The sequence below is a fragment of the Dermochelys coriacea genome, chromosome 1 (genome assembly GCF_009764565.3).
Source record: "Dermochelys coriacea isolate rDerCor1 chromosome 1, rDerCor1.pri.v4, whole genome shotgun sequence".
NCBI lineage: Eukaryota > Metazoa > Chordata > Testudines > Dermochelyidae > Dermochelys > Dermochelys coriacea.
Window position 1 is genome coordinate 208,049,263 of NC_050068.2, and position 20,309 is coordinate 208,069,571.

Below are 20,309 nucleotides of genomic sequence, written 5' to 3' on the forward strand. Positions count from 1 at the left end.
ACAGAGTTTTAATTGTTCCTACCTCTAGTATTGAGATCTTCAGATGATTTCTCCAAGTTAGGGAAAGACTGCAATGAAGATAGAATAATTATGGATATGTAACTATTATAAATATAAAGGGAAGGATAAACACCTTTAAAATCCCTCCTGACCAGAGGAATAGCCCTTTCACCTGTAAAGGGTTAAGAAGCTAGGTTAACCTCGCTGGCACCTGACCAAAATGACCAATGAGGAGACAAGATACTTTCAAAGCTGGAGGGGGGAGAAACAAAGGGTCTGGGTCTGTCTGTGTGATGCTTTTGCCGGGGACAGAACAGGAATGGAGTCTTAGAACTTAGTAAGTAATCTAGCTAGATACGCGTTAGATTATGATTTCTTTAAATGGCTGAGAAAATAAGCTGTGGTGAATAGAATGGATATTCCTGTCTTTGTGTCTTTTTGTAACTTAAGGTTTTGCCTAGAGGGATTCTCTATGTTTTGAATCTAATTACCCTGTAAGGTATTTACCATCCTGATTTTACAGAGGTGATTCTTTTTACCTTTTCTTTAATTAAAATTCTTCTTGTAAGAAACTGAATGCTTTTTTTCATTGTTCTTAAGATCCAAGGGTTTGGGTCTATGGTCACCTATGCAAATTGGTGAGGATTTTTATCAAACCTTCCCCAGGAAAGGGGGGTGCATGGTTTTGGTGAGGATTTTGGGGGGAAAGATGTTTTCAAACTACTCTTTCCCAGTAATAAACCCGGTTAGACGTTTGTTGGTGGCAGCGAAAGTCCAAGGGCAAAAGGTAAAATAGTTTGTACCTTGGGGAAGTTTTAACCTAAGCTGGGAAAAGTAAGTTTAGGAGGTTTTCATGCAGGTCCCCACATCTGTACCCTAGAGTTCAGAGTGAGGAAGGAACCTTGACAGTAACAAACAAGACCTTGCACAACAGTACCTACCCTTTGAGAGAGTTTTTATACCCAAACCTAATCCAACCACAGTACTGGCACTTTTACATGAACTGTTACAAGCAAAGAAAAAATGGAAATGGACTAAAGAGTGTGATTATGCATTTAAGGAAGCAAAGAACCAATATATGGACCAGTTGCAGCCTTGACAAGTACCAGAGTCTAGGGATGTTCCAGAAGGACTTTTTGTTTTTGTAATTGACCTCCTTCCATTACAACTCCTAATTCTGGTGATTTGTTGGGAGAAACTTTGGTACCAGTTCCAGAGAGCCAGTTGATTCCTTGCCACCAACTGTTCCTGTTGTTCAGGACACCGCTGCACTGTCATTCCCCACACTATTCCAAGAGAGTGTGAAAAACAGATGTGCGCATGAATTGATAAATTGTTTAGTTAAGAGTTCAAGAGTCTGCAGTAATCTACCCACAACTTTTAGTTAGATTATATAATGTTTCATGTTAGCCATGTACATCATGGGTAGCGAGTATAATAGGCCAGGGAGCCTCCAGTGACACAGCTGCCACCACCCTGCCACCAGAGGCCTGGGTTGTGGTGGCCCTGCCTGCGCTCTGCCTCTTCCTGTCCCTGCTCCACCCCTTTCCTGAGGCCCCACTGCCCGCCATTGACTGGTGAGTCCCTCCTTGCCCCTCCTCCACTCCACTCACTGCTTCCCTCCTCACACACCTCCCCCATGAGATCCCCCCCGCCTGCCACATCCCTCCTCTCCTCCACCCCCCTCCTTGAGAGACTCCCCTCCACTTACCACTCTCCAAGTCCCTTATCACCTGCCCACCCCCACAGGATAAAGGGGTGGAGGAGAGGAGGGACGTGGAAAGTGTGAGTGGCAGGGCTTCGGGGGAGCAGGGGGTGGAGGAGAGGAAAGCTGCGGTGGGTGGGGGAGGGTCTTATGGGGGGTGGGGTGTGAGGAGTGATGTGGCAGGCATGGGAGGGTCTCACGGGGGAGACGGACTGAGGAGGGACAGGCGACGGGCAGGGGAAGTCTCATGGGGGCAGAAGGGTGGAGGAGAGGAGGGGACGTAGCAAGTGTTGGTGGTGATGGGCGAGCGGGGGATGGGGAGGGCCTGGGGTGGAGCTGGGGTGGACAGTGGGAAGGGCTGCAGGTGGAAGAGGGGGGACAGGGAGCTAGTCTGCAACCTGCTGTCCACAGTCTGCCCCCACTCCACCCCAGGCCCACTTCTCATGATGCACACGATATTGAATGTGCTTGGAAAGTTTTTTAAAGTAGGATGGAGGAATGTGACATTCTATTTCTTTAAATGTTTGAATACTCTCCCTTCCCCAGTGTAAAGCCTCACTTTCGTGTTAGTTTTAGTTTTGCAGCTAGAACAATAAAGTGAGCACAGCAGACATCTGTGTTTCTGTCAGCTCCCTGTGTCTATCTCCTTCTCTGTTGGGTCCAGAAATTTAACAGGCACCATCACCACAAACAGCAGCCACTGCTGCTGTTTTGTGAATCTAGCCTTGAATTTTTGTGGTCTGGCCAAAAGTATTTGGTGAATTCATGTCAAATTCACAAATAGTTTCAGCTCAACCGACTCTACATTTTTCATCTGAAAATTTTTGCTCAGCTCTGTTCAGGAACTGACAATGCCATATTGCTCCCGGTGTAAATAGATCCTGAGTTTCAATAATTGATATTGAAAAGAAACAATTCAAAATAAAGTTCTCTCACCATAACCAGTTTGAGGAGGTCAGCAGCATTACCCTTCTCTTCCTCTGTTCTTGGCTCTTTAATGATCATCTCTCGCATCTCATCTTCCTGCTTCAGGATGTAGTCTATGTATTCCTAGTGGAGCAGTGAATAAAGGATATGGGAGATGCAACTGTTTGTTTTACAGAAGTAAACATAATGGACATTCATATGGAGGAGAGTTTACTTATCAGTAAGTGAGGTATATATTGCCTCTGAGGATTCACACTGTCAGGGTCAAGAAACTATGGTGGAGTTCTATTTGTCAGACGAGTCTTTATACTTAGAAGCTCAGTTAGATGGAAAAGTAGGGACCATAGGTAGGGCTAGGCTCACATCCCTATCCAGATGGCAAACTACATGCAAGGATTCATGAGCAGGCATTCTTCCATACCTCTTTGAATTCCAAAGAAATGGGAAGGAGAAGGGAAAGCTTGTGCCCTCTCCTCTAGCTTTTGGCTAGGTTCTGACCAAGTGAGCCTCTAGCTTAAAAATTCTTCTCTTACAAAAGAAGCTTTCTTCTAACGTAAGTAGTTTCAATCTACCTTCTCATGACTGACAGTAGAGAACTACCGAGGCAACTTTCTAAGAAGAAATACTGCCTTTGCAAGTGTACTTAGGATCATGTACTCTGCTCTACCCCACAAATGCAGTTCTGTCATGTCTGTGAAGTCACGCAAAGTATTAGTGGCTGTTAGCGGTATCAGTTATGACTGTGTTCATCTTTCTCTACTCCTGAAATACCCACAGAACTGGTATTGATGTATAACAACTTCTATGGACAGAGTTACATTTCTGGTTAATATAATCATTACAAAGGTCTCTGGAATGCCCATAATTATACTGCTTCTTTCTAGGGGTTCCTTCTTATTCTGAGGGCCATCTGCAGACCTATTTTATAATCTTTTAAATGCAGAGGCCTAACCTGGGAATTTGGCATAAGAAGTTTAAAAATTTGCCCCCTTCTAAAAGACCAGTATGTAATCAGTATATATATGTAATGCAAATGAGTAAAGCTGAGTCCTGCTAGAATGGAATCTCAAAAATGTAAGAGATGTAAGCAGTCAGTGTGTCTTTATTGCAACAAGACCTTTTTTCAAATGTACTATAAAAATCAAGTAACTACATTAGGGTACTTCCTCTTCTACACATAGCACATATTGCCGTATCTCCAAACTTTCAAACCTATCAATGTGTAAACCAGTCACATAAAATGTGTGACGAATGATTGAAATGTGAATCACCTGTGTTTTGTTGTGCATTGTGCCATAATTGATAGATGATCATGTTTTTTAATTATAAAATCTATGTTAAGGATGTTTTCACTGTGTTAATTAAATAAACCAGTTATTTAAAAAAGAAAACCAAGAAACCAAAGTTTTAATCTCCTGATATGGTCAACAGCAGGGTTTGAACCTTGGATTTTCAGTTCTCCAGCTAAGAACACTAGACTTGACAGATAACTTACATCTTTTTATAGACCACTCACTTAAGAGGGATGTGACACATTTTGCCAGAGGGTTCCAGAACTATTTGATAGAGAACAGTAGTATGATGAAGATTAGGAATTCTGGGTTCTATTTCTAGCTCTGGGGAAAGTGTGTGTGTGTGTGGGGGGAGGGGCGAGGGGGAGGGGAATGTGATCTAGCAGTTTGAGTGGTGGTTACAGTCAGGAAGGCCAATCACATAGATTTGGCACATTAATTGTAACTGGCAGGACCATATTACAGACCTGCAATCTATCCCCACCTCTGACTACAGTAATCCTCTGCAACCTCCCAGTTATCTTATTTATCAAATGAGTGGAATGAAGTGCATGGAAATATAAAGAGCAGTCAGCAGAGGAGAGACTGGATATCTTGATCTCCTAGCTTTCACTTCAGTGGACTTTCCCTACGTTAAAGGGAATTTTAATGGGCAGCTCTCTCATGTCTGTGGAGCATTACCTGATGCAGCTGAAATGCAGAATGCCCTTCCAAATCCAGGGTACTTGAGAGGTCTGTATAGTGTGGGAGAACCTGCTGTTCTAAAATAGAGTATTGTGAAATGTACCAAGTAGGAAATGGAGAAATAGACATTTTAGACTGAGTTTCTTTTTCTCTGTGTCAGAAACAAAAGTATAATGCTTATTTTTCTCTTACATTTTTTCTCAATGTTTAGTGCTTTTTTGCTGACTGGTTAAGTGATGACACCATGCTTAGTATTATAAAATAATCCCAAGAAACACACTTAATCTGTATAAAATGAAGCAAACTGAAGCTTTCCTATTTTCATCTGGGAGATGCAACCTGTGATGGACATAGAATTGCTATGTATTGATATATGAATACTGATGTTTAACAATGCTATGAATACTGTAAATGAACCGCTTAGTGAGGTAAAGTTACAGTATAACTTTATTATGGTGGGTTATTAGAATTTCCTCTATGAGTGCACTGATTTAATTTAACAGGGGGCTTTGGGAAGAGCAAATGAGAAAGCAACACAACAATTCTAGATAATGACAATCCAGCATGCACTTGAAAGACAAGAAGCCAACCTGTTAGCTTCACAGATCTTATCTCCTAGGAAGATGCAAACTTGTTTTGTCAGCCTGGGAACCTGATTCTTGGAAGAACACTAAAGAGTAAAAAGTGCTTCTCATGGGGACGAAGGGGCATTGCCACTTGCCAGTATGGAGTTTCTAGGGAGCCAGGTTGACGGAGAGTGTGAAAGCTTCTGTGGAAGGAGTCAAAAGAAGTCGGGACTTCCCAGAACTAGGGATTCATAAGTCTTAGAAACAAGCTAGATAGGCATACAGTCTGTTTTATTGTTTAAAAATATGTTTTCTCTGAAATGCTTTTGTTTTAAATAAAAAATACTTTGTTTTAAGGAAGCTGGTTGGTCACTGCTTACCACTCTCACTGCCTTAGAGGGTATGGACATAAATCAGACCTGCTGAGGTAAATCAGAATTGATACACAGGGGACTGCAACCCAGAGCCTAGACGGAGAGTGGGAGAATCGCGTGATTCCACCGTGAGAGAGAGGTGAGGGGTTGCACTTGGAGAACCTCGGAAGTGTCAGAGGTGCAGTTAGTCCAGTAACTGTGACATGACCCATAGAGACTAAAGGTGCAGATTGGATCTTTCAGGTCAATCTATAGATGGGCTGCCCCTCACTCATAAAGATAACCAATAGGTTGAATTTCAGAACTCCATGGGTCACTTTTGACCCATGGTCTGCACTTCAGAAAACTTGGATTAACTGCTGAGATTAAGGGCACCTATTCTGTACATTGCATGTGGTAATGGGACTTCAAACTGTATATTAGCTCAGTTCATAGTGTAATGAGGTGTGATGATTTGGGGAACTGGTCTATCCACAACTAGTAATTTCTGGCTGATGTTGTGAAGTTGTTGTTATGAAATTGTTGAATCATGGAACACCTCTGTGTGGAGGTGGAATCCACCATTTGCTGATGTCTGTGCCAGACCAGGGACAACAACCATTAAACCTTAAATGGTTGCCTATTCAGGTTGAAACATCTTTGGACAATGGGTTGGCTGAGGTTAGGAGAAACTAGTCTCTCCAAGGCCTCTGAAAGGAAGGGAAGTGGAAAATCCAAAGCAGGAGCTGAACAAAGGAACCAGGTGTTGGTAGAGGGACATATAAACTCAAGAGTCTCACTGAGACAGTAGCAGGAAGTTTTGGAAGAGAGGAAGAGATGAACAGCCATTCTTAGCCGGGGGCTTCAGTTTAACTGTGGGACCAACCAAGGGCAGGGAAAGTTAGCTGACTTAGAGAAGGCACATGATTCTGAAGAGAAACCATGAACTGCAGAAGGATCCCAGATACCCGAGAGGACTCGCCCCAAGCCCAGAGCAGTGTGGAGCTCTGTGTATTTCTTGAATTAAGTAAAGAGTATGGTGTTTTAGAATCCTGTGCAAAGTCTGTCCGTGTGTCTGCTGGCTTTCACTATCGCATGCTCCTGAAGAGGTAAACTGTACAATTGATGGCTCACACCTTTGGTGGGACTTCTGCAGAACATGCAAAAGCTGCTGCAGAGGCTTGGGGGGAATGGCATTAGTTCCAGGGCCTAGGTAATTGGACTATGGGGCCCCCACTGCCAAAAGGCATCAGACATGAGGTCTGCACCTGGAGAGTCTTAAAGTCAGGGATAGAGCCTAAACTGTGCTCAGCCCTTGGAAGCTGAGGCCACGTGGAATTCAGTGCTTTTGATCCCCTCGAAGCAGTCTACTGAGTGTCCAGGGGGGAGTTCAACCAGATCTGTGACATAAGACACCTTTAATTAATATCTGAAATAAAAATTGATCACATGAAATGTAAACTTTTCTAAGATTATTTAACCTATTCTATAAGGTCTATTTTCACACCAAGAGGCATGCAAGAGTCTCATTAACAGACTTGGGGAGTTCAGCCCATACATTTGGGGTAAGAAGGGGCCCTGGGTACAGGATTTTGTTTTATTTGTTAAAGGGGCTGCACTGTGTTCATAGGCACATGTCCAAAATTTAAATTTTGTAAGTGGAAAACAAATTAAAGAATGAAAAATCCCCAATGGGAATAGAATTTTAAAATATTCCAATTAAAAGTGTTTGTTTTGGCATTCACACATTCCTCTTTGATATTGTGAATAAAAATGACAACAATTTGTGTACCTAGAACATGAGTATAAATGAAAATGAAACAGGCCAGTCTAGTTCTGCTGCTGAAGCTGAGTGAAGTGTGAAAAGTTATGAAATAATCTAAACAATTATTTGATTTTCAGCATTGTGTCAATGGCAATATATGTTATTATTAATAATAGATGGAAGATTTTTTTTAAAATGAATTTTATGTGGTTTCCTTTAAGTGATTTTTTCCTAGTAGAAAGCACTGTCTGAATGACAGCCGTAGAGACTGTTTATCCCCCAAAAAAGTACAGCACAGGCACCAGCAGTAAAACTTCTCCCACAACACACCTTGTGTCAATGTGGCTCAGCCCTGACACAGCCTTGTCTTCACTGCTTAAAAAAAAAGTGTTTTGCAATTGGGATAACTAATGTGAGTAAGCTATACTGAGGAAAAGAAATAGTGAAAACATGGCACTTTAGTTTTATTGTGAAATAAACTACGCAAAGTCAGCTCCCTTCCCTATCTCGGATTTATATATTTTTTAAAAATATATTAAAATATTTATATAAATATATTAAATATGTATGTAAATTTATATTTGTACAAGGATTATTGGATTCCAAGTAACTGACAGCTCTAGTCTCAGTAAATTTGTCAGTGTCAGTAAATTTCTGTTTACTGAGAGAATGAAGTTACTATGCCTGCATTACCTTGAGGGACAGCTGCAGCTTCTGTCTCAGCTCATCACTGACTGGCTCATACTGGATCAGCTGACGGATCTGTAGCACATTAGGGCATTTCAGTATAGGTGCTGGAGAGCCAGTCAGCTCTTTGGATCCTATGCACAGACCTTTCCAAATATGTCTGCCAAATGGTGGACCTGGAATCTTCCTCTGAACACAATCAACAATGAGCAAACTGAGCATGAGATTATTTATTATACTGACATGGAAGGTTCTCAACAAGTCAGAAAGCAAGGTTGTAGAGATACTTACATGAAAATGCATTCTACTCACAAAGCAAGAATTGCCACTTGGGCTAAATAAACTCAGAGGCTGAATTTCAGGCTAGGGTGTTTCTCAGCCCAGGATCTATAGTTATGACCAAGTTCACCTGGCATCCTCTCAAACTGTTATGCTGAAATGTAGAAACGTGTCCCAAGCCATGAAGTTTGGATCCCTCAAGATCAGTGGTGTTTGGATTTCAGAGTTTTACTTTACAAAGATGGGAGTAGGTGCAAAGTTTGGATCCCTACCCCAATCTAATTATGAATGTAACCAGTGAAGTCAGTGGACAGTGAATTCCTGCATGTTGCATGCTTATTACATTAACCCATCCTAATCTAATTGAACCTAGCCTAATTTAATCTAATCAATATTTTCTGATGAGGATGTCCTCTGGATTGTCTTAAAGAGACAGCATGGTTTTGTGGCTAAAACATGGGACTGATGAAATTAGAGTTCTGTTTCTGTTTCTGGCTCTGGGCTAGACTCAATGTGTGACCTTAGTCAACTCAACTAACATCTTTGTGCTTCAGATTTCCATCTATACATTGGGAATAATAATATTTACTTACCGCACATAGATGTTGTGAGGTTTAATTAATTTAAGTACATAAAGTGCTTGGTTTCAGAGTAGCAGCCGTGTTAGTCTGTATTCGCAAAAAGAAAAGGAGTACTTGTGGCACCTTAGAGACTAACAAATTTATTAGAGCATAAGCTTTCGTGAGCTACAGCTCACTTCATCGGATGCATTTGGTGGAAAAAACAGAGGAGAGATTTATATACACACACAGAGAACATGAAACAATGGGTTTATCATACATACTGTAAGGAGAGTGATCACTTAAGATAAGCCATCACCAGCAGCAGGGGGGGGAAAGGAGGAAAACCTTTCATGGTGACAAGCAAGGTAGGCTAATTCCAGCAGTTAACAAGAATATCAGAGGAACAGTGGGGGGGGGTGGGGGGAGAAATATCATGGGGAAATAGAAAAGGAGTACTTGTGGCACCTTAGAGACTAACAAATTTATTAGAGCATAAGCTTTCGTGAGCTACAGCTCACTTCATAGGATGCATCTGATGAAGTGAGCTGTAGCTCACAAAAGCTTATGCTCTAATTAATAAATTTGTTAGTCTCTAAGGTGCCACAAGTACTCCTTTTCTTTTTGCGAATACAGACTAACACGGCTGCTACTCTGAAACATGGGGAAATAGTTTTACTTTGTGTAATGACTCATCCATTCCCAGTCTCTATTCAAGCCTAAGTTAATTGTATCCAGTTTACAAATTAATTCCAATTCAGCAGTCTCTCGTTGGAGTCTGGTTTTGAAGCTTTTTTGTTGAAGGATAGCCACTCTTAGGTCTGTAATCGAGTGATCAGAGAGATTGAAGTGTTCTCCAACTGGTTTTTTAATGTTATAATTCTTGAATGATTTGTGTCCATTCATTCTTTTACGTAGAGACTGTCCAGTTTGGCCAATGTACATGGCAGAGGGGCATTGCTGGCACATGATGGCATATATCACATTGGTAGATGCACAGGTGAACGAGCCTCTGATAGTGTGGCTGATGTGATTAGGCCCTATGATGGTATCCCCTGAATAGATATGTGGACAGAGTTGGCAACGGGCTTTGTTGCAAGGATAGGTTCCTGGGTTAGTGGTTCTGTTGTGTGGGTGTGGTTGCTGGTGAGTATTTGCTTCAGATTGGGGGGCTGTCTGTAAGCAAGGACTGGCCTGTCTCCCAAGATCTGTGAGAGTGATGGGTCGTCCTTCAGGATAGGTTGTAGATCCTTGTTCACCTGCGCATCTACCAATGTGATATATGCCATCATGTGACAGCAATGCCCCTCTGCCATGTACATTGGCCAAACTGGACAGTCTCTACGTAAAAGAATGAATGGACACAAATCAAACGTCAAGAATTATAACATTCAAAAACCAGTTGGAGAACACTTCAATCTCTCTGGTCACTCGATTACAGACCTAAGAGTGGCTATCCTTCAACAAAAAGGCTTCAAAACCAGACTCCAACGAGAGACTGCTGAATTGGAATTAATTTGCAAACTGGATACAATTAACTTAGACTTGAATAGAGACTGGGAATGGATGAGTCATTACACAAAGTAAAACTATTTCCCCATGGTATTTCTCCCCCCCACCCCACCCCCCACTGTTCCTCTGATATTCTTGTTAACTGCTGGAATTAGCCTACCTTGCTTGTCACCATGAAAGGTTTTCCTCCTTTCCCCCCCCTGCTGCTGGTGATGGCTTATCTTAAGTGATCACTCTCCTTACAGTATGTATGATAAACCCATTGTTTCATGTTCTCTGTGTGTGTATAAAATCTCTCCTCTGTTTTTTCCACCAAATGCATCCGATGAAGTGAGCTGTAGCTCACGAAAGCTTATGCTCTAATAAATTTGTTAGTCTCTAAGGTGCCACAAGTACTCCTTTTCTTCTTATAAAGTGCTTGGAAATTCTCAAATAGAAATTGATAGAGTGATGTCCTGTGTTATGCAGAGGTTAGACCACAAGATCACAATGGTTTCTAATGGCTTTATAATCTGTGAATCCAATCTACGAGTGCTATGTGCAAATAATAAATATAATAGTTAATAATAGAGTAACATCAATGCCTAATAGCAAAACAGGGAGAAAAAAGAGTTTTGAAAGATTTATACCTCAAATGGAGGAAATGTATCCCAGTTCCTCGACTGGAGGCTAGGAGGAACAATATTGGATGATTCTCTCTTCATTACCCAGGGAGAAGTTTCAGTCAATGGTCGGAGAACAGTAATACTTAGAACACCTGGGTCAAAAACATTTAAATAAAAGTAATTTTGCATCCAAATTGGATGGAGAATTTGACGAAGGGTTTGAAATCTTCAGATGAAAGAATGTATGTAAATGTAAAGCATGTTATTACTGGGCTGTGAAATGAATGCAAGAATGTGCTACTGACAGTTAGAGACAAGACTGGATCACAATGTGACTGCAAGATAGGTAAATATTGGATTAGGATTACCCAAAACTTTGCCAAACCACAGATTGCATTTGCAACTTGCCAGGAGTCTCAAGGATACATCTAATTTGCATATGATGGAGTGCAGCATAAATTACCTCATCTTGAGAAAGGAGCTGCAGACCATGAAAAAACTACAGCATTGCACCATCTTGAGCCTGCATATGGAACTCTTACCGAGGCTACACTTACCTAGTCAGTGTAGGCATTGCTGTGAGCTGCATCTCATCCTATTTTATATTTCACTTTCAGACCTCAGGTAATTAATTACTTGTAATTGTTACTCTCTAATGAACTCTAGCTTGTTAAAAAAAAAAACCCTACAGGTATCTTAATTATCAAGTCTTCAAGAGTGATGCAGTTTTCAGATCTTTCTTAAAGTTTTCCTCTCCTACCAGACCAAAAATCCACTGAGCCCTATATTCTGCCTCATATACTACATAAGAAATTTACATCACTATGAGATGTTTTGTCACAATGATACAATGTTCCATAAGAGTATACGAGCACAAAAGCTCCACAGTCAATATAGCAAAAATAGCCAAGCTAGTGATGGGAAGGCCCTAAAAGTTTGAAGTGTGAAGAAGCATCCTAAAATCTGGATTCCTCCTGAACTTCCCACTTCTCCCCTCCTGGTTCTTTTCATGTGTTCCCCTTTCTCTTTCCCTCTTCCTCTTTTCAATGCCAGTGGCAGATTTATTGATGTTATTCAATTTATCTGCTGGGGAGCCATTTATTTTTGGTGGAAGCAACACTTCAAATTGTGTAAAACCTGACAGGGAGAATAGTGTGATGGCTGTTCTCAATTCCTTCCTAGATTAGCCGTTGGGAGAACTGCACCGTTATTGTTCTACTTAAAGCAGTCATTTTGTCATTGTATTTTCCACATTAAGGGGATACTATATATGTTTCTCTATATGGCTTGTTTACAATTTATTTCTTTAGTGAAGGTCTGTTCCCTTCAGACATTTCCCATAGCTTGTTCACTAGGACTGGCACTGAGTCCTGGTAATTCATTTCACACAAGCCACTCCAAGCCTTCAGAGAATAACCACTTTCAGTTACTACCATGCACCTATAGGTAGAAACCCCATATGCTATTAATAATCCCTGTCCCAGTTATATCTTTCAATGTCCTTAACACCAAATGCATAGAGGTGGTTTCCCAAATAGCAAAGAGCCACCATTCATAGTGATCATTTTACGCCATAGATACAGTTGGATGGTTAAACTAACGAGACATTTGGTGATTTCTCCACCCCAAAATAAATTCCCAATATTGATGTATTTAATAGTTGTTTCCATTTGCATGTATATAAAAGGATAAAAGTGTACCAAATATGTGTTAACTTCCCCCTTAATCAGTCATTTAGTTGATTGACTACATCCCACAGTCTTTCTATAAGTTCTTTCTTCCACACTCCTTGCCACTTTCATGTTCTGTGGAGAAGAAGCCCATGTACACTGTTACAGTTGGGCAGAAATAGGATGCAGTGCAGTCACCACTATGGAACTGGCGGGGTGGCAAATTTGGAGTATCAGCACAGTGAGGAAGAGCACTTTCGTTTTTCCTACCTAAATAAAAGTTTTGAGTGTCCTGCTCCAACTATTTTAATTATTTCTAAACTGGGTTGGCAAAAAGGAAATGAAATATCCCTACCTGGACATTCTTGTACTGGCTCCTGCAAGACTGCAGTAGCTGGATCACCATATGCCAAAGCAAGGTATTCTTCTATGTCACTATTCCGAAGGAGTTCAGTCCCTGAACCATCAGCATAGACAATGAAGAACCTAAACAATCACCCAAACAAATCTGATTAGTTCCAGATTACATTAGAATCACATACGTTTTTCTAAGAAAGAACATTATGATAGCATAATGAGAAAGTGGAAGGTCAAAATGGTGGTATCAAATAACTAAACAAAGACTACTGAATAAAGAAAATGTGAGCCTACAGATTCATAGAGTCTAAGGCCAAAAGGGACCATTATGATAATCTAGTCTGACCTCCAATGCAGTACAGTTCATAAAATTTCCCCAAGATAATTCCTAGAGCATATGATTTAGAACAACATTCAATCTTGATTTAACAATTGACAGCAATGGAGAATCCACTATGACTCTTGGTAAATTGTTCCGTTGATTAATAACTCTCACCATTAAAAATGTAATCCTTATTTCCTAGCTTCAGAATTTGTTCAGCATCAACTTCTAGCCTTTGGTTATACTATGGTCTGCTAGACTGAAGAGCCCATTATTAAATATTTGTTCCCCATGTACAGACTTACAGACTGTATTTAAAAAGAAAAGGAGTACTTGTGGCACCTTAGAGACTAACAAATTTATTTGAGCATAAGCTTTCGTGAGCTACAGCTCACTTCATCGGATGCATGCAGTGGAAAATACAGTGGGGAGATTTTATATACACAGAGAACATGAAACAATGGGTAACACTGTAACGAGAGTGATGTAGAGACTGTAAAAGAATAAATTGACACAAATCAGATGTCAGGAATTATAACATTCAAAAACCAGTCGGAGAACACTTTATTTTCTCTGGTCACTCGATTACAGACCTAAAAGTTGCAATTCTTCAAAAAAAAAACCCTTCAAAAACAGACTCCAATGAGAGACTGCTGAATTGGAATTAATTTTCAAACTGGACACCATTACATTAGGCTTGAATAAAGACTGGGAGTGGATGGGTCATTACACAAAGTAAAACTATTTCCCCATGTTTATCTTCCCCCAGCCACTGTTCCTCACACAGTCTTGTCAACTGCTGGAAATGGCCCACCTTGACTATTACTACAAAAGGTTTTTTTCCTTTCCTGTTGGTAATACAGGACGAGCCATGTGAGTCAAGTGACACCTTGCCTGATCACTCTCATTACAGTGTGTATGGTAACACCCATTGTTTCATGTTCTCTGTGTATAAAATCTCCCCACTGTATTTTCCACTGCATGCATCCGATGAAGTGAGCTGTAGCTTACAAAAGCTTATGCTCAAATAAATTTGTTAGTCTCTAAAGTGCCACAAGTACACCTTTTCTTTTTGAAAATACAGACTAACACGGCTGCTACTCTGAAACCAGACTGTAATTAAATCATGCATTCCCTTTTTTAATAGATTGAGCTCCTTCAGTCTATCACTATAAGGTATGTTATCTAATCCTTTAATCATTCTCATAGGTCTTCTCTGAACCCTCTCTAATTTATCAACATCCTTCTTGAATTGAAGACGCTAGAACTGGATACACAGTCCAGCACGGGTTGCACCAGTGTCAAATATAGAGGTAAAATAACTTCTCTACTCCTACTCAAGATTCCCCTATTTATGCATAACAGGATTGCATTAGCTCTTTTGGGCACAGCATCACACTGGGATCTCATCTTCAACTGATTATCTATTACTCTCAAATCTTTTTCACAGTCACTGCTTCCCAGGATAGAATCCCCCATCCTGTAAATATGGCCTACATTCTTTTGTTCCTAGATGTACTCATTTACATATAGCTGTATTAAAACACATATTGTTTGCTTGTGCACAGTTCACCAAATGATCTAGATTGTTCTGAATCAGTGACCTGTCCTCTTCGTTATTTAGCACTTCCCCAATTTTTGTGTCATCTGCAAACTTTACCAGTGATGATTTTATGTTTTCTTCCAGATCATGGATAAAGACGTTAAATAGCATAGGACCAAGAACCAATCCCTGTGTAGTATGTTCGGTTTACCTGGGGGCATGTTCACCATATGTGACAGGAGTATGAACTTCTTTTGGTATTGGTACTAAGTATCCATCTTCCTCACCATCAGAATCAATGCTGGGAATGAACACAGATGTGCTGCCATCAGCCATGACCTATGATGGGAAACACACAAAATCATTTGGGCTATGAAATCTTTTAAAAACGGAAATTTGATACTAAGTCCAGATGTGAGCTAGCACAATTACAGTTATAGGCAAGTCATTGTTTTGTGCTGGGCAGCTAAATGTTCAGGGTAATAGGAGTAGGAGTGGCAGAGCTAGACAAAATAAATGTTTTTGGCTAAGTATGCCATGTCAAGAATCCTAACCCTAAGTGCCAATGCACAAGTAATACTCAGGGATTTTAAAGTATACATTTGTGGCCAAATTTTCAAAGAAAAGTTTTTAAGTTCCACCTTTACAATATGCAGTTGCACATACAAATGGGGACCTGCATACAAAGTATACATTTGCGGGTCAAATCAGCAAACTGCATACTTACACGAATACTGACACACTCATACAATTATTTATTTTATTCCTGGAGGCTTTCTGCACCAAAAAAATAAAAATGATGCGCATAATATTTTAAAATTCTGCAAATTTTCTTTGTCAAATAAATGTGGAGGCTCCAGCATGGCCTTGGGGTGCACAGGCCACTGGCTGCACAGAGGTTGGAGATCACTGTGCAGCTCCCCCTGGAACATGGACTCAGTGGTGAGGCTGTACAAACCTTGGCATAGCACAAGGACTGGGCCTGTCCCAGAAACATCCCAGGGGTCTGCCCCTCCGTGCCAGGTGCACCAAGTGTGGGCAGGCAGGCTCAGTAAGGCAGGATCCAAGTGTGGAGGGGCTTAGTGTGGGGGGATCCAAGTATGGGGCAATCTGGGAGATCCAGGTACATGGAGGATCTGGATACACAGGGGTTTGTTGGTTTTTATTGATGCTACAGTAATGGGACTCTGCAGGGGGGGTCCAGGTGAAGGTGGTTGGGGCTCAGTCCGGGGGGGTGTGTCTGTGTAGAGCTCGGCAGGGAGGGTTGAGGGCTCAGTGGGGGGTCCAGATGCTAAAGGAGTGGGGCACAGTGGGGTGAGGATCCAGGTGCATCTGGTTGGGGCTCGGTGGGGTGGGGATCTGGGTGTGGGTGGCTCATCAGCGTGGACCAGGTGCAGGGGTAGTGGGGCTCATTGGGGGAATTCTGAGTGCGGGGGCGGGGAGGATCTGGTTATGAGGGGGTCTGGATGCATGCGGGTTGCGCGGATGGGTGAGCAGCTCCCTGTACAGGGATCCCTCCCCCTACAGCTGAGGAGCAATGGGTGCAGGACATGTGTGTGTGTGTGTGAAACTGCAGAGCTTCCTGCAGTTGGGGGAGAAATCTGGGTGTGCGTCTGACCTGGTCCCTGATGCTGTGCAAGAGAAAAGGAAGTCCCATCCTCCCCAGACGAGCTGGGACTAGCAGCTGAGCCCGGCACAGGGTAGGAGCCATCATCCAGGTCTTCCCCAGTCCTGTCCCCTGCCCCACAGTAATTTACCTCTCTGACAGTGAGCTGTAGCTCATGAAAGCTTATGCTCTAATAAATTTGTTAGTCTCTAAGGTGCCACAAGTACTCCTTTTCTTTTTGCGAATACAGACTAACACGGCTGCTACTCTGAAACCTCTCTGACAGTTGCCCTGTGCACCCAAAACATACTGCATGACCGCTCTTGTGACTTCCCTATAATTCCCTGTCAGAAAGTCATTTTTCTGCAGGGAAGCCAAGAAATTTGCAGGGGATATAAATTCTGCGCATGCACAGGGGCGCAGAATTCCCCCAGGAGTATTATTTGCATTTTCATGAAAATATATAGTGAACATAATGTAGACATCTACTTTCCAAAATGTAGCTCCTGATAGCCCCATGATACTAATGATTAGGATTTTTAATTAAATTATTAAATAATTAAAACATACATGTGAATGTGAGATACTTAAGTAAGAAATACTGTCCAACGTTTTCAAAGCTGGGTACATAAAGTTAAGCTTCTGTATCCATATTTAGATATCAACATTTATATGGTTCCATATTCAGAGGTGCTGAGCCACTGAAGGTAGTGGCAGCTGTGGGGTGCTCAGCATCTCTGAAAATCAGGCCACTTCTATTTAGGTCCTAATTAAATATCTTGATGGAGGTTGGGTAACTCCCAGCAGGTAGGTCTTTGCCCTACAAGCAGCCTCAGATTTGGTGAAGCTGATGGGTGTGCTAGCCACTTTCCATTCAGGCTAACTGAGAGAACAATTAAATGTCCCTTTGTTGAGTAATAGCTCAAACAATGGAAACCACTGCCCAAAGACTAGACTGAATGCAGGGAGACAGAGAAGAGAGAACACCAAGAAAGCCAAGAACAAGCAGCTTGAAAGCAAGACACAGAAAGAAAAGCACTACTAGTATGGTCCTGAGAGAATGTCAAGGGCTTTCTGGGCAGAGTGTTGACAGACCTGGAACTATGAACAAATAAACTGCCCCCTGTGTATGTTCCTCTGTGTTCAGAGAAACAGTGCTTTGTGTACATTTTTGTAAATAAAGAGGATTGCATCAAAGAAATACCTGAATCTATCATCAGTTTCTCCTAACTTAAACAACCCCTGCATTGTATAGAGAGTTAGGTGCCTAAGAAAGTGATTTGCAGAAACTGAAAGAGGAGCTACCTAAGTTAGCCTCAAGTAACATGCGGGATGCAGGAAGGGGCTGAGGGTCCTAATCCACAGAGGTACTTTGGTGCCTAACTCTACTCAGGATTCGCCGCCATGAACCCTCTCCTGGAGGTGCCTAAGCCAGGTCAGCCTTTTTGAGAAAGAGAGGACCCATCCCCTTATAACCCTGTTTTCAAAGCCCTGCTCTGCCTACTTTGGAGCAGGTCTCCCACATTCTAGATGAGGGCCCTATTCACCAGCCTATAGCATATTCTGGCATGCATTTCTCGCAGTCGCTCTTCTTGAAGCTGTTCCACTTTTTATAAATAATTAAATATTCACTAAGTCAGAAAGTGAGAAAAAGCAAGATGTTGACTCTACAGTCCAATGCACTTACAGTACCAGGGATATGGGAGACCTCTGTTCAAGTTCCTACTCCAAAGCAGGCAGAACAGAAATTTGAGAACAGGTTTCTCACTTTCCAGGTGAGATCCCTACCCAGTGGTCTACTGCATGTTCGCACCCCCCCCTCCACTTTCTTTTGTACAAGTTAGGTATGCTCTGAACATGCTCATTGAATTGGGACCCACAGGTGAGTTAGGCAGGGGAACAACTAGTTTGAGAATCCCACTGGGTTTAGGTATGAATGAAAGCTCAGAGAAGCTCATTAATTGTGGGGCAGCATCAGTATTTAGGTGGCTTTACACATGCCCATCGGAGGGAACTTAGGCACCTTTGGGTCTGTAATGCAATGCTAAACTTTATTATACTGTTCAGTCACAAGGTGGCAATGTGTTTAACATATCTTATTTAAACTAACCTCAGCCATACCTGGCAGTACATTAAAGAATCTTATGGAAGACACATCTTATGGTGTATCTCTCTGAGAAGGAGGCTCTGTAGCCAGTCTATATCTGGTACAGGAGCCTGGCTTTCTAGTAGCAGCCTTGCAATCTACCATGTACAAGATGTATATGACATGGTGTCAGAAGTAAACTAGTGCCAAAGGAGAACAGACACAGAAGGAACAAAGCAACAAAGGTTGGATACAGAAGGAAAGAAAAAGTAACACAGGTTGCAGGATGGATCTCATCACCATGCCACTCTTTAATGCCCCAGAGAACTTCAGTTTTGACAAACCTTCAGAATGAACAAAGTATTTCACAAGATTTTGCATTGCAACCAAACTTCACATGGAAACTGGAGACATTCAGGTATGTTCTTTAATTTACACTAGGGGGAAGCAGGCAGAGAATATCTTTAAATCTTTTACCTTTACTGAAGAGAGTCAAAAAGAAAACTATGCAAGGTTTCTGGCTATGTTTGATTCATACTTTATACTCAGAGAAATATGGTTTACGAAATGCAGGTTTTTACCAGAGAATTCAAGAACCAGGAGAGAATTTTGAATGTTTTATAAGAGCTATGTATGCATTGGTTGAAAACTGACTTCAGGACTACAAAAATGAAAATAGAGACAGGCTGGTTATTGGATTAACACACAAAAATCTTTCACAGAAACTACAATTTTGAACAGACTTAACTTTATACACAGCTACTCAAATAGCAAAGCAATTTGAGCTGGTGAAACAACAAAACCTAGAGCAATTTGTCACACCTGAAAAACAAGAAACTAGTTCAGAAGCTGTTAAAAAATGCAGCTTGAGTTCTACAAGTAATTACCATAAGATCCCTAAGCCTAAAAGAGACATAATCCAGGCAAACAATAAAGCTTTTCAGCCTAAATGCAGAAGACATGGAAAAATTTGTAGCCCAAGAGATGATGCATGGCCAGCCACAGGTGCAAGGTGTAATAAATGCACAAAATATAGACATTCTGCAGCTGTTTGCCATACCAAAGCAGTCAGGGAGTTGACTAATATTACAGACAATCAAGAGCCATTATTTCTGGGATCTGTCATGTAGTGATGATACAGAGCCAGTCTGGAGAATGAAACTGAATATTCATGGCAAGACTACTGACTTTAAAATTCACTCAGAATAGTTGTCACAGTCATCTCAGAAGGGATTTATAATCCTCTTTGACCGCTCCCAGCACTGAAATCACCGGACACAGACTTTACTAACCCTGGAGATATTCTGAACTGCATGAGCCAGTTCACCACAGAAACAACTTACAGAGAGAAAAGCTTTGCATTCAGAGAGTATATGATCAAAGGATCAAAGACACTGACCTTCTCAGCTGCAGTGTGGCAGCCACCATGAGCCTAGTAAGAAAGGTAGAAGAATTCAACAGAGTATTTGGTGACACTGGACTTCTGAAAGGAGATTTGGTACAAATAACCTTGAGACAACACTGAACCATATAGTATACATACACCTTGCAGGATTTCTATGCCATTGCTTCATAAAGTAGAAACTGAATTAGAGAGAATGTAATAGATTGGCATTGAGAAAATCTCTGAGCCAACAGTCTGGTGTGCCCCAGTGACACTGATTATAAAGAAAAATGGAAAAATAAGAATATATGTGGATCTTAAAAGACTTAATGAAGCAGTCGTGAGAGAAAAATGCATCTCAACATTGAATGACTCCCTCCCCAAAGTGAAAGGAGGAACAGTATTC

At 41.4% G+C, this 20,309-nt stretch overlaps 1 protein-coding gene across 1 annotated transcript in view; it reads right to left on the reverse strand.

Annotated features, from left to right (window-relative positions):
- Positions 1-20,309, reverse strand: part of SPAG17 (sperm associated antigen 17) — a 289,645-nt gene that overhangs the window by 31,720 nt on the left and 237,616 nt on the right. The window contains 6 exon segments of the mRNA XM_043512980.1: positions 23-68; positions 2,642-2,755; positions 7,986-8,168; positions 10,960-11,087; positions 12,961-13,091; positions 15,039-15,166. Of these exon segments, the coding sequence (XP_043368915.1) occupies positions 23-68; positions 2,642-2,755; positions 7,986-8,168; positions 10,960-11,087; positions 12,961-13,091; positions 15,039-15,166 (730 nt within the window).